The following is a 13,209-nucleotide window of genomic DNA, read 5'->3' as shown; positions in this document are numbered from 1 at the left end:
GGGAGAGAGGGCCGACAATGTCAATATGAATATGCTGGAAACGCCCAGGAGGGATTGAAAAGGAGCCAAGGGGGGGGGGGGGGGTGAAGTGTGCTAGTGTACTTTGCAGTGTTGGCATGCGACGCAGGAGCGTGCCCATTGCTGGCAGTCCTTGTTGACATTTCTCCACACAAAGCGCTCTGCTACGAGGCGGGCGGACACATGAACACTGGGGTGGGCTAAATTATGCAATGTATTGAAGACAGCTCGACGGAGCATGGTTGGAATGAGGGGGCGTAACGTACCCATACTGTCGTCACACCAGATCTCACCAGAGATGCCAGGGAAGGTGGTGCGGACAAAGTGTAGTGAAGAAGTAGAGTCTGAAATCAGGTTCTGTGTTTCCTTGTCAGCGGGTTGGAGGTTAGGCAGTTCAGAGAGGTCTAACAGAGAATGGACGTCGTTGACTCATGAAAGGAAATCAGCAACTATATTGTCAGCACCCCTTTATGTGTCCGACATTGGTGGTGAACAGAGATATGAAGTCCATGTATCTGAAGTGGCGAGGAGGCGGGTCAGCTGGTGGATTTGTAATGGCTGCAGCCAGGGGTTTGTGGTCCGTTAAAACATAGAAAGGGCGTCCCTCAACATATGTCTTAAAATGCTTAATTGTTTCGTAGACCACAAGCAACTCCCTGTCAAATGCAGAATATTTCCGTTGTGCATTGGTGAGCTTGCATGAGAAGAACTGCAGAGGCGAAGTTTGGCCATCGATTGTCTGGTTAAGGACCGCGCTGATGGCAGTATCGCTCGCGTCTGTGGTGATGAAAAGCTGCACATTGGGATGATGATGCACGATGGTGCATGCCTCAGCAAGAAGATTTTTGAGGGCAGTGAAAGAGTCAGTCATAGCAGGGGTCCATGGCCGAGATCCAGACGTGTTGGTGCCTGCCAAGGCATCTGTCAGTGGAGCCTGAATCTCCGCAGCCCGAGGTAGATGTCGACGACAATAATTGACCGTCCCCAGAAAGTGCCAGAGTTCTTTGAATGACGAAGGTTTGGGTAGGTCTAGTATTGTTTGTACTTTCTCAGGGGGCGGCGAAATGCCATCAGCAGAGACCCAAAAACCAAGAAAAGTGACAGCGGGTTGATGTAGCTGCAATTTGTCCTGGTTGGTCTCGATGCCTGCTGCTGTGAGAGTGTTCATAACAGTTTGCACATGTCGAATGTTGTCCTCGACGGAGGAGCTGAACACAAGAATGTCATCAAGATATGCAAAGCAGAATTTTAGGTCGAATAGCCCTTCGTTGATGAAGCGTTGCCAGGTCTGGGTTGCGTTTTTCAGACCAAAGGGCATGAATCGAAACTGAAATAACCCGATCAGGTTGGTGAATGCTGTCTCCTCAATGTCTTCAGGTCCCATGGGGATCTGGTGGTAGACCCATTTGCAATCAGTGACAGAGAACGTGGTCGCACCTGTGAGGGAACTGGTAAATTCAGCAATGTTGGGTATGGGGTATGTATCCATAATTGTTCATGTATTTAGACGACGGTAGTCTCCGCACATGCACCAGGACTCGTCTTTCTTGGGTGTCATATGTATGGGCGTAGACCAGCTACTGGCAGAGGGTTCAATGACGCCGGAGCTTAGTAGTTCAGAAATCTGATTTTTAAGGTCGGAGAGATGCTCGGGACAAAGTCGACGTGGTTTACTGGATATCGGGGGACCTGGCGTGAGGAGAAACTTGTGAACCATGCCGTTGGTGACGACGGAAATGTTGCTGGCAGTGCGGGAGGCAGTTTGTTTACAATGTGTGGCGGGCGGGGCAGGTGAGGCATGGTCGTGGTGTTCAGAGCCACTCGGCAGATCCAATGGGAGCCGAGGTGGCAAAGTGTCCCAGGATTCAACGCGACAAGATGGCCGCCGGCCCGAAGCAGTGGCACCATGGGCAGGTGAGCCCAGTAGGGCTTGTGAGCCGTTAGTGAGTCCATTGTCCAAGGGCACGGCCTGTGGCAGCACGGTCGCGGGCGAAGCACTTGGCGTGAGTGCACTGTTTGTGTTGTCAGTGGCAGTCGCACAGCGGCACGCAGGAGCTGAAGTTGCATAGTTTGAGGTGCTGTCCGCGAGGGGCGGGGTAGGAGCCGTCAGTTCGGGAACACGTGACGCTCGTCGTGCATGTGAATTTGTGTCCGGCCGAGTGTCAAACGCTGCCATGTTAGGGGAGTGTGGCCCTGTGGAACTGTCGGTACACATTATGGCACACTTGATAGCTCATTTGCGAGGGGTAGCGGGGGGTAAGCATATGGAGGCTCGATTGCTGGGACTGCAAGCAGATTCGGCGCACTTACTGACCTTGCTTTGTCCTTGCTGTAGTGTCTGTAATTCCTTTGCTGCATCGGAGAACTGGAGCTGAGTTCCATGGAGCCGGAGGGAGAGCTCGAAGTTTTCCCTGCACAGCAAGTGACGTATTCAAGCTCGACAAGGCACTTGTGAGTTGTTTCTTGTAACGTCGTCGACAGAGACAAGCATGTACAGATGAGATGAGCCCAGACCGATGTGTCATGGGGGGGGGGGGGGGTTCCTCAACGAAGCACAGGGGAAGTGAGTCTTGGACGGGTGATGAAACACGGTGTTTTGCACTAGGTCTGGTGAAAGTTTGTGGTGTCGCAAGAAGTCAATGCCTAGTATAGGTTCGTCAATTTCGCACACTAAAAAGTCCACTCGAGTTTGCAGTTTGCGGAGAGTGAGACGACGTTGGAAGTTGAACCCAAGCATTGTAGTTTAGTTGAATTCACGGCATGCAGTGAAGTATGATGAGGGCGGATGTCCAACGACACTAAGGATGTAGGCAGAAGCAAAACATTGGCACCTGTGTCCACTAGGAAAAAGTATCCCGACAAAATGTCTTTAATATAAAGTCGTCCGCAATTATTTGGTTGGTTCCGGACAGAATGGAGCACTGGTGGGTGCCTGTCATGTTGTGCACAGGAGGCGGCACCCGGACCTACCTGCAATTGGCGTTTGGGAAGTAGCAGGGTGGTCTGCAGTTTGATGCAGCCTCACCAAACCATGTGTGGAAGTAACAGTATGGATAGTGCGGTTAGATTTCCTGCGGGAAGTTTGTTGCCAGAGGTGGTGGCTGAGGTCCGGTGGCTGCAGCAAGTTCGGTTGCAGGAGGGGCGTGACCATGGGTGGAGCCGGTGACATTCCAGTTGCTTGTTTACTGCTTCCCGAAGCGAGCAGAACAGTCGGTACAGTGCGGTCCTGGCCACGTCCGGCCGCAGGACAATGAGCCTGAATCTGAGACTTGTCAGATAGGCAGTGGCTGGTGAAATAGAGCAGTGATGCATCATGTAGCTTGTCAGCAATTGTCATTCTTTGCTCGACAGGTTCAGGAGACCTCTGAGCCAGAGCAAAGCGGATGTGAGGTGATAGTTTATCTGACCAGATGGCGAGGAGAGCTGTGTCAGAGAGTAGATCAGCGCTGACCAGGGCACATAGCCGTCTCCTGAGCTGGGAAGGTTTGTCGTTGCCTAGTTGCTCAATGTGGAGCACTTGCCATATTGCTGCCTCAGTTGAGCGTGTAAGCCGACGTAGAACTGTCTTTTTGGCTAGAGTGTACCAGGTAGCTGAGTTTGGATCATTGACCAGGTCAGCAATCAAGTCCTCCTAGTCGTACAGGTGGGTGATGAGGCACAGAAACCTGGTTGACTTGTCGAGTTTGTAATGGTCGAACACTTCGTCCACAATTTTGAACCAGGTTGTTGCTCTGTCGGGATTAAATGGCGGCAGTGTCGGTAAGCATTGTAGAATATTCGGAAGAACAGGTTGAGTTGAGTTTGTTGGGGCACTGCCTGAAACGAGCTGTTGTTGCTGTAGTATTCCAGGAGAGTGTGCCTCCAGGGGATGTGGCGATGATGGCTGGTTGGGTGGCAGCATGAAGGTGACGCGTTGTGGTTGAGCGCGATCCGTCATGATGTGGAAGGCCGGCGCGGGTGAGACACCGTAATGTGTCGTTTGTGGTTGCGGAAGCTCAACATTTTGCAGGTGTGTTCAGACTGACGTGTCGCGGAAGACCAATGCGGATGAGGTACCAAGATGTGCCAAGAACGGTAGCGGAAGCTCAACTGGAGCTGGCGTGGGGGCAACAGGTGAGAAAAAGTTCAAAGTTTGAGAACGCGTGTTGGTCCACGGAAAGCTCAATGTATGATCAGAGCCAGGGCCACCTGTGTTGCAGGGAGCCTACAGAGGTACGGGCTGTCCAGAAGCACAGTGTGGGAAATGATGTCGAACGTGGGACAGAATGTGTGAATGTTCACTGTTCATAGTCACTCCACTCAAAATGGTGTGCGGATAAGGTGAATGTCGTGGCACAAAACACTGAGGTGTGGCAGTGGGATGGAGATGGAGGTCAGGCACAGATAACAAGTTATTGTTCCTGTTGCAGGCCGAGGTATCGAAGCAGGAAGGAATGTGCTGATGCTGAACCGAGGCAGGCGCGGGCATGGTCGGATGCTGAGGAGTCTGACCTGTGAATGAAGCAGTTCCAGCCACATGGCAGGAATCTGCATGGTACTGCACGGATTGCAGCGTGGCAGTGGTAGGTTGTCCAACAAAGCATTTGCAGAAATCGGCATCGGTCCCGCACTGCACGGAGATCTGTATGAGGTAACTGCACCGTAGATGAGGGAGGACACATGTGGTGGGAACAGAGGCGTATGATAGCTGGAGTCATGCACACTTCTAACCTCACTTGTTGTTGCAGGCTCGAAAATGCCCAGCAAAATCGTTGAGTGAGAGGCATCGTGTTGGAGTCGTGGTGGGTGTACATCGCCTGCAACACGATGCATATCGATCACAAAATCTGTCGTTAGGCGCTGGGCTGAAGTCATTGTTCGAATGCTGTGTCAATGTAATACACGCAAAAATAACCGACGCAGAGGTCGCGGTCACAGTAAAACGGCGAAAACGGAAGACGTTACAACTCGGGGTCACCAGTGAGGTAGTTATTCGGGTTGGTTACACCAAACAACACCAATTTAACAGTAGTTCGTTTATTCACCTAAACGCATCAAAGGCTCACAAAGAACTGACATGGTGGAACAGCCCAAAGACAATGCTCAGCGTCCAAAGACGATGCTCGGAGTCTAGAGACAAACGTATATCGATGCTGGTGTCGACCTCATCGGCGCCACACAGCTATCAAATTATTTGTATGGATATTACCTAAGGGTAATTGCTGGAACACATGACTGCTTTGAGTGATATTCCCTTCTGGAATGAATATGACTTAGAAAGTGAGGTTAATTTGATTTTCAGTTCCTTTCCCGTTGGATTACTGAATGCTGTCTGAATGATCTGACAACTGTGTTGTCTCATGGTATGGACTCCACAAAGTGTTGTAGCAACTGTGAGTCAGTGCTGAATGCACACATGTGCAGAGATGTTCACTGCAGTAAAGGGAAAGGGGAGGAGGGGTTACTCTCCATTCTTAAACGTCCCCTTATCAAAATGAGTAAAGTAACACAAGGTTCATTCACAAGAAAAACTTGATGTCTGCAAATCCATAAATAAGAATTTGTGAGCTGTAGTTATGCATGAAAGAAAAGAGACTCTTGGATTTTATAATGTTGCTGATAGGGGCTGCAAGTAGAATCTGGTACCATGTTTATTTTCTCACTTCATACTGAAACAAGAGCTTTGGTGTAAGAGAAGGAAATGATGTGTACGCTCCCAGTAAAGCTATTTACTTGTGTACTACTATCAAGTGCAGAAAAGCTTCTTAGTTCTTTTTGTGTGTGTTGCATAAATTTTGATGTCATCTCATCTTCCTTTGCAAATAGTTTCTCTTCCTACTGGAGTAATAAGAGAGTCGTCAGTCACTGGTTAATATTCTGATGACTAATGATGTAATACTGGTTCCACATGCTCCATTGGATCTGGGAACAGAGTTTCACTCTGGCTACACAACGAATGTGCAGATAGTGATATCAACACACTGCGTCCAGAGCAAAGAATGTCTTCCTGTTTATATTCTTAGCATGTGCTGGAGTGTCTGTCAGTCAGTCAATGTAAACACATTGGGCACAGCTATTTATCATAGAGGCAACTGGAACACAAATTCGTATAGTACCATGCACATTTAATGAAAGCTACTGCCTTCCACACACATGGATTTTCCAGAAGTGATACTGGGAAACATAGTTCATTTAAATTCCAAAAATTGTTATTACTGCATGAATTAGCTTTTCAGTTTTCAATGTGCTTACAACAGAAAAAGGGAAATAATTGTGACAGTTACTGATTTTTGATATTATGGTTTATATCTGCAGTTGGAGCATATGAGTGTTATTAGTAACTACACTGTAGTTGAGAAATATGAATAAAATCAATTGACATATACACTGATCAACCAGAACAATATGACTGCCTACTGAATAGTTCATATGTCCATCTTTGGCACGGACAACAGCTTCGATGTGTCGTGGCATCAAAGCAATGGGGCCTTGGCAGGTTGCTGGAGGAAGTCACACAAAAGTCCCCTAATTCCCGTAAATTCCAGAGAGGGGGGCCTTGAGCTCTGATGTGATGTTTAATCACCCCCCAGATGTGAAACTCGCTACTTTGTTCCTCAGACCAGTCCATCAGTGTTGGCCATTTGACATGGCACATAAGCTTTCTGAAAAATGCTGCTGTCATCAGCTAAAATGATCGTCATGAAGGAGTATATGTTGCCTGCAACTGGTGTATGATGCTCCTTGGCATTATGGCACCTTGCAAGAGCTCCACTGGACCCATGTGAATGTTCCCCACAGCATAATGAAATCGCTACCAGTTTGTCTCCGTCCTGCAGTACAAGTGTCAAGGAGCTGTTGCCCTGGCAGATGACAGATTTGCGCCATGCCATCTGCATACTGAAGAAGGTACTGGGATTCATCAGAACGCGCAACACTCTGCCAATGCTCCAATGGTCATGTCCCTATTTCAGTCATAGTCACCAATGTTGTGGTGTTGAGATTGGCACATTCATGGGTTGTCAGCGGCAGAGGCCCATTTTTAGGAGTGTTCAGTACATTTGTGTTCAGACACATATGCACTCTGCCCAGCAGTAAAGTCTGATGTCAGTTCCACCACAGTTTGCCGCCTGTCCTGTTTTACCAATCTGTTCAGCCTACAACATCTGACATCTGTAATAAGGTGTGGCCTTCCAACCCCACAATGTCTGAAAGTGCTTTCACCTTGACTTCACCACATGTTGAAGACACTCACCACAATACTCTTCAAACACTCGACAAGTTGTGCAGTTTCCAAAATACCAGTGCCAAGCCTCCAGATTATCACATCCTGCCCTAGTTCATACTCAAATAGATCACACACCTTCTTCATTCTACACATGGGCAGCATGCTCACTGATACCACATGCACCGTGCGTGTGGCTGACTAGCACACATTCCTCACCTGCTGATGCTGCTATTACCTGGAGGGGTTTATATCTATAGTAGGTTGGTGGTCATAATGTTGTAGTTTATCAGTTCTAGCCACCACTGGGCCAATAAGAAAGACACAATCAAAGCAGAGCTTCAGTGCCACTGAGGTGACATCCTTGCTTCTGAAGTGAGGGCTGATGTGTGTCACAGTTCCACTCTCACTGAAGAGCAGATTCCTTAGCCATTTCATGACAGAGCTGCAGTCAGTCAGATCCAAAGTCAATAAATTAATTATAACTATCATATGCCAAACTTGCACACTGATGCAGTTTGATGTAGGACAACAAATCAACACAAACTGAATAATATCTTATTTATTTGTGCAGTTATAGGCATGATCGCATTACAGTACTTTCTGTTTTATTGAAACAGACTTTCAAAAGCTGAATTACAGTTCTTAGATGTTGGTAACAAATACCAGCTGCAATAAACACAAGCCTGGAGAGGGTTTCAAAGTATACAATGTCTTTATTGAGCCGCCAGCTGCAAAATATTATATTTACAATGCCCTTTGCCCAAGGAGATGTGTTTTCTTACAGCTCAACCACCAATTTCCTCTTAAGATGTTAACAAAAAGATGTCATAACTAGGCACCAGTAACAATACTGCACAGGAATTTCCAACAAGCGAAATAGTCATACTCAAGAAAAATGCAGTAATAGTCACCCCTTTGATTATTGTTGCTTTCAGTTATAGCTTGTTGTACTCCTACACCCAAATTCTGAATCTTGTCTATTGAATGCAAGTCGCATACTACTGTTAAATGGTCACAGTTCATCACATATGGCAGTTATTGAAACTGCCTGAATATAGAAACCCAGTCATGACAGAACAAACGACATTTCTTGAAACAGTAAAATCTGTTGCTGAGATGTTTTGCAAGCACTCACTCAGAACAGCGCAAGTGTTCTGAGCTCCTTTTCTGCCTTCACACATCTGTTGAATCCAGAGCAAACAATATGTTGCAAATTTTAGACTTTTCTCCACTTGTGACACCATTTTACAACTCTTGAATAACATTCATAAGTTTCAATCATGCAAAATCCAATATCTGACTGTAAAAAAAAGTACTTCAATTTAGAAAATGACAGTTGATAAACACAATCATAGCATCATGTTCACCTGGTCGTAGGACGCCTGACAAAGTTGGTGAGTGGTGTGTGGCCAGTAGCCAGCTGTAGGGTGAGGAAACTACTGAGAGTAAACTTGGTTTTGACACAGCTACAACCTGTGTGATGGAATTTTTGTGGAGATTGCTGGTATTAAGGAGGGTTAGAAAATACAGGGAACTATTTTTGAGCTCCATCAGGTTGACTACTTTTGCAGACAACTGAAATGCATTAAAAAAAAATGGAATGGAGTGGATTCAATCTTGCAACTTGTGTGATGTCTACCGCTACACTACAAGCTGTTACAGCCTTGCAGTCACTTAAGGAAATGACTACACTTCCTCCAGAAACTCCTGCATTCTATAGTGCTGCCACATTGTACATATCACCAAACTTAAAATTCTGAGGAGTGATGGACTTTATTGGCCACCTTAAGTCAACAAATCAGACCTAGCCTCTGTGGCGGCTGGCCAGCGATCAATTTTTTGTCTAAGGCTGTACATATGGGCATCCACATAAATGCAGTAATTGTTAAAGACATAACATTGTTTCACAGCAGTCAGCCATGTCACACTACAATGGGATAAATAAAAGGTTTAGTGGAACTGCGAGAAATCAGTTCCAGAAGTGTATGAGAATTCTGTAAAGAATAAAAACTCTGTCTTGATATTCCAGGTGTGTGTGTGGCCCGGGGAGGAGGGGGAAGGGTCAAGAGGCCCCTCTTGCTCCTCTTGCACACAGCTGTGGCTGTATACTGAACTAATGCTTTAGACACTAGAAACCAGTATTCTATACTTAATATACTAAACTTTTCATGTGAAAGGATAAAACTTATTACACAAAACTACTTAAAATTGTGCTGTAAATACAGTAATTCTGTGATTTCATCTCCTGAGGAGTGAGGTGTAATGATCTCACACTTTCAGGTGGCCACCAAAAAGATATGACAAGTTCTCAGTACTGGACTGGACATGTGTCAAAATTCCCTTCAGAGATTACACCAGAACATACTGATAGCTCGTGCTACATTCTTTGATGAAATGTAATGTGTGTGACAGTTTGAAAGCTGAGTAGAAGGGGTAAACTCTAAGCTTCTTTGAACTCCGTGTGTTTGGTATGTTGCCATTTTTTTTACAAAAACTTGTGGCCTTCAGAAGACCAGTATGCAAGCATAAATGATATATCACTTTCAAGCAATGGAACTTTGAAAAGCATGAGTTTTGCATGGTGAAAAATTGCACAAAGCTACATATCTAATAGAAAGTACAGAACTAATAATTTATTAGAAGAAAGAGAGAGAGAGCTGTTTTAAATATCCTCTGATCTTCCCTTTTGTGTTCTCATAGTTATATGGACCAAAATAAACAATGAGCTGTTTTTTAATAGCCATTTGCACATTTCCAAGGGTGTCTGCAGTGTTCTCATAGTTATATGGACCAAAATAAACAATGAGCTGTTTTTTAATAGCCATTTGCACATTTCCAAGGGTGTCTGCAGTGTTCTCATAGTTATATGGACCAAAATAAACAATGAGCTGTTTTTTAATAGCCATTTGCACATTTCCAAGGGTGTCTGCAGTAGGGGCACATCCTGCCCACAAGAGGGCACGACAGGAAGACAAAGCAGACAGGCCACTTCAACAGCATACATCACAACCATTTGGAGGCAGAACAAAAGCAAACAGGCAACATCAGCTTCAACCAAGAAGGCATACACCACGACTACAGCGAAGAGGACATTCACTGCATCCAAAAGGGAACATCATACATCGCAAGAGGAAGCATGCTGTGCTGCAAGAGAACCAGGAGCTGAGAGACATAAAAAATGAAAATTGATGTCATTTCATACAAGAAAATAAAACAGTAAAAAAAATACAGTTAATCAAAGAAAGGGGAGTTGGTGGCAAATCCTCCAAACATTGTGTGTAGATGATGTGGTTGGAGGAAATATGAGAAAAAAGATTGGCGTGTGTGTGTAAAATAAGTCTAGGTGGTAAATATCAGGTGACAAGTATGTAAATCAAAGTCTCACAATAGAGAGTGGAAAACAGCAGAGGTGTATAGAAAACAAAACTTTTATTATTATTCGCTAGCCACCTGACAGTAACATTCACACACATTGTGCAACTCAGTGGGGAAGAGTAGTACACAGAAAAACAGATTTTTGTTGATTTTGTAGAAATTATTTCTTAAAGGACAAAATGGCTATATTTATTCATTTTTATTTATTTATTTGTCCATATTTAAGCATTTGCATGCAACTGATGTCATGATGAGTAATGTACAACAGTTTTTATAAACTATGGTTGACATGTTAAGAAATATAACTATAGTACCATGCATAACTAAAGTACACACTGTAAAACAACATACATAATAAAACAATGGTTAACAGTTAAATATGGAACTAAAAATTGTTAAGTTACTTGCTAAGTTTCACATAATAAAAGAACAGCGAACATTCACAAAAAAATTTCTTGATGCAGTTAATAGTAGAATGAGATCTGAACGTTATTTAGTACTTGCATATTCATTATATATGTAGAACAAGAGATAAGAATAGAGGAAAAAAGTACAGGAAGAGGTATTTATTTATTTGTCCATGAGAGATGGTTAGTACACAGAATGGACATAAGATGTTGGACATCATTTACTACGGTATTGTTTCTATCATTTTAACATCATTAATCTCTTATGGCTACACTACTTATTATTGGTACATTATTTGTATTTGTTCAGTGGTTACACAATGTTACTATGGTTTCAGTGGATAAGACTGGTACATTATTATTCACATTGGCACATTATTATTTATCAAAATACTCTTTCAGACTGTAGAAGTAGGGATCAATTAGATACTCCTTCACTGCAGCTTTGAACCCCACTGTGTTGTTTACTGATTGTATGTTCCTTAGTAGTTCCCTGAATATCTTTTTTCCAAGGTGTAGAACTCCATTTTGGCAGAGCTTAGGTTTTATATGATGCATATGGAAATCCAATTTTTGCCTTGTGATGTAGGTGTGTACATCTTCATTTTTGAGGAAGAGTACTGGATTTTCAGTTCCATACTGCTGTATGAATGCTATGGTTTCATGTATATATGAAGGCATGGAAGTGAGAGGATTTGCAGTTTTCTGAAGAGTGGCTTGCAAGATTTTCTGTGTTTGGCACCTTCTATGATTTTATTTTGCTAACAGATTTTCTTCCACCCCCACAGCCCTGTAACGTTTTCCATTGTCACTGTACCCTAAAGCATTTTTTCATCACTTTCCAAACTGCACATGCTCTGACTTCTGAGCCACACACAACAGATGGCTATGTGGCCACGTGGTTGTTGGTGCAGTATCTCATGCTCCTAATTCTTCCCACCAATAATTATAATTATCCCTATTGAACACATCTCCTTCCTCATTCTCATATATTTTCGCATTTCATTTTCCACAACTACCCATGCCATATATCCCCCCACCAAAGCCAACCTAATCCCAACATTGAACCTTGTCTTTCTCAGTTCACCCTACCATCCATCTGTGAATCTCTCCCCCATCTAACCATCCCTGGTCACCTTACAGGAATTCATTACCTCCATCTCAGTCTCACCATCCTTCCCCGTGCCCCTTCCCAAGAACACCAACATTGCAGCAGAAAAAAGGATTGACATACACAGCCTGAAAACAAATCCTGACCTAATCATCCTAGCTGCACACAAAGGTTTCACCACAGTCATTACAAACTGCAGTGACTACCCGTCAGGAGGTCTCTGCCAATTATCTCACTACTCCATCTATAAATCCAGTCAGAATGATTCCATCCCAGAAGTCCACATAACCTCTAGTGGCTGCTTAAAGCATTGGGTCCTTTGCAGAACCTCTACCCTGAATCCATTTCCCTTCTCTCCTCTATGACACCCAACACCTCCTCATTCTAAATGATGCAATACACTTTTTTCCCTGCCAATTTCAGTTGAAAAAATGTGGAATTTGTTGTGGCATATGGTGGAATAATCTCACTTCAGTCCCTTTAGTTTCATGAAGTTCTGATACATGGTGGTGCTATATATAGTCTTCAGAATGGCATCTGAAAGAGTGGTGCATTCCAAGCAGATAGCTGTCATCAAGTTCCTTTTAGCAGAAAACCAGAGCAGCACAGATATTATAGGCACTTGCAAAATGTCGTCAGAGCCTTGGCAGTGAGCAAAAGCATGGTGAGTTATTGGGCAAGGCATCTGTCATCATCGTAAGTTCAGGCAAACCTATCTGATCTCCCATGTGCCAAATGGTCATGCACACCTGTGAGCTGCCCAGTCCATCCACCCAGCCCTTCTTATTCCAGTCCTGTCACAGGCTTATCCTCTCCCATCAGAGTCCAGGTCACCTGTGAAAGCAGCCATGTCATATACTTGCTCTGCTGCAATCATTGCACACCTGCACAGCTATTTATATTGGTATGACGAGCCCCAGAACCCAATATTTATGAACAGGGGAAAAAACTTGATAGTGCCCCCCGCCTCGAACATTTGAGATAAGACATCAAAATCTAAAAATTTAAAAAAAATCAATTTTTCAAAAATGTGTTCATTTTGTAGTGTACATCTTTCTGAAAAGTTTGATATAAAAAACATATATCCGAGGAAA

General features: G+C 44.3%; 1 protein-coding gene across 3 annotated transcripts in view; it reads left to right on the top strand.

The window, feature by feature from the left end:
- The window catches only part of LOC126202993 (uncharacterized), a 42,311-nt gene that overhangs the window by 11,604 nt on the left and 17,498 nt on the right, over window positions 1–13,209 (top strand). For 2 of the 3 annotated variants that reach the window (XR_007540211.1, XM_049937190.1), the window contains one exon: window positions 10,144–10,935. The exons of the other annotated variant lie outside the window; for it this stretch is intronic. Coding sequence is in view for 1 of the 2 variants with exons in the window: in XM_049937190.1 (XP_049793147.1) it covers window positions 10,144–10,411 (268 nt within the window). In the remaining variant the exon portion in view is untranslated. Of the gene's footprint in view, window positions 1–10,143; window positions 10,936–13,209 lie in introns of those variants that run through there. 3 annotated transcript variants of the gene reach the window in all.

This window comes from Schistocerca nitens, chromosome 9, assembly GCF_023898315.1.
Source record: "Schistocerca nitens isolate TAMUIC-IGC-003100 chromosome 9, iqSchNite1.1, whole genome shotgun sequence".
Lineage (NCBI taxonomy): Eukaryota > Metazoa > Arthropoda > Insecta > Orthoptera > Acrididae > Schistocerca > Schistocerca nitens.
This window is presented reverse-complemented; position numbering and strand designations above follow the sequence as displayed.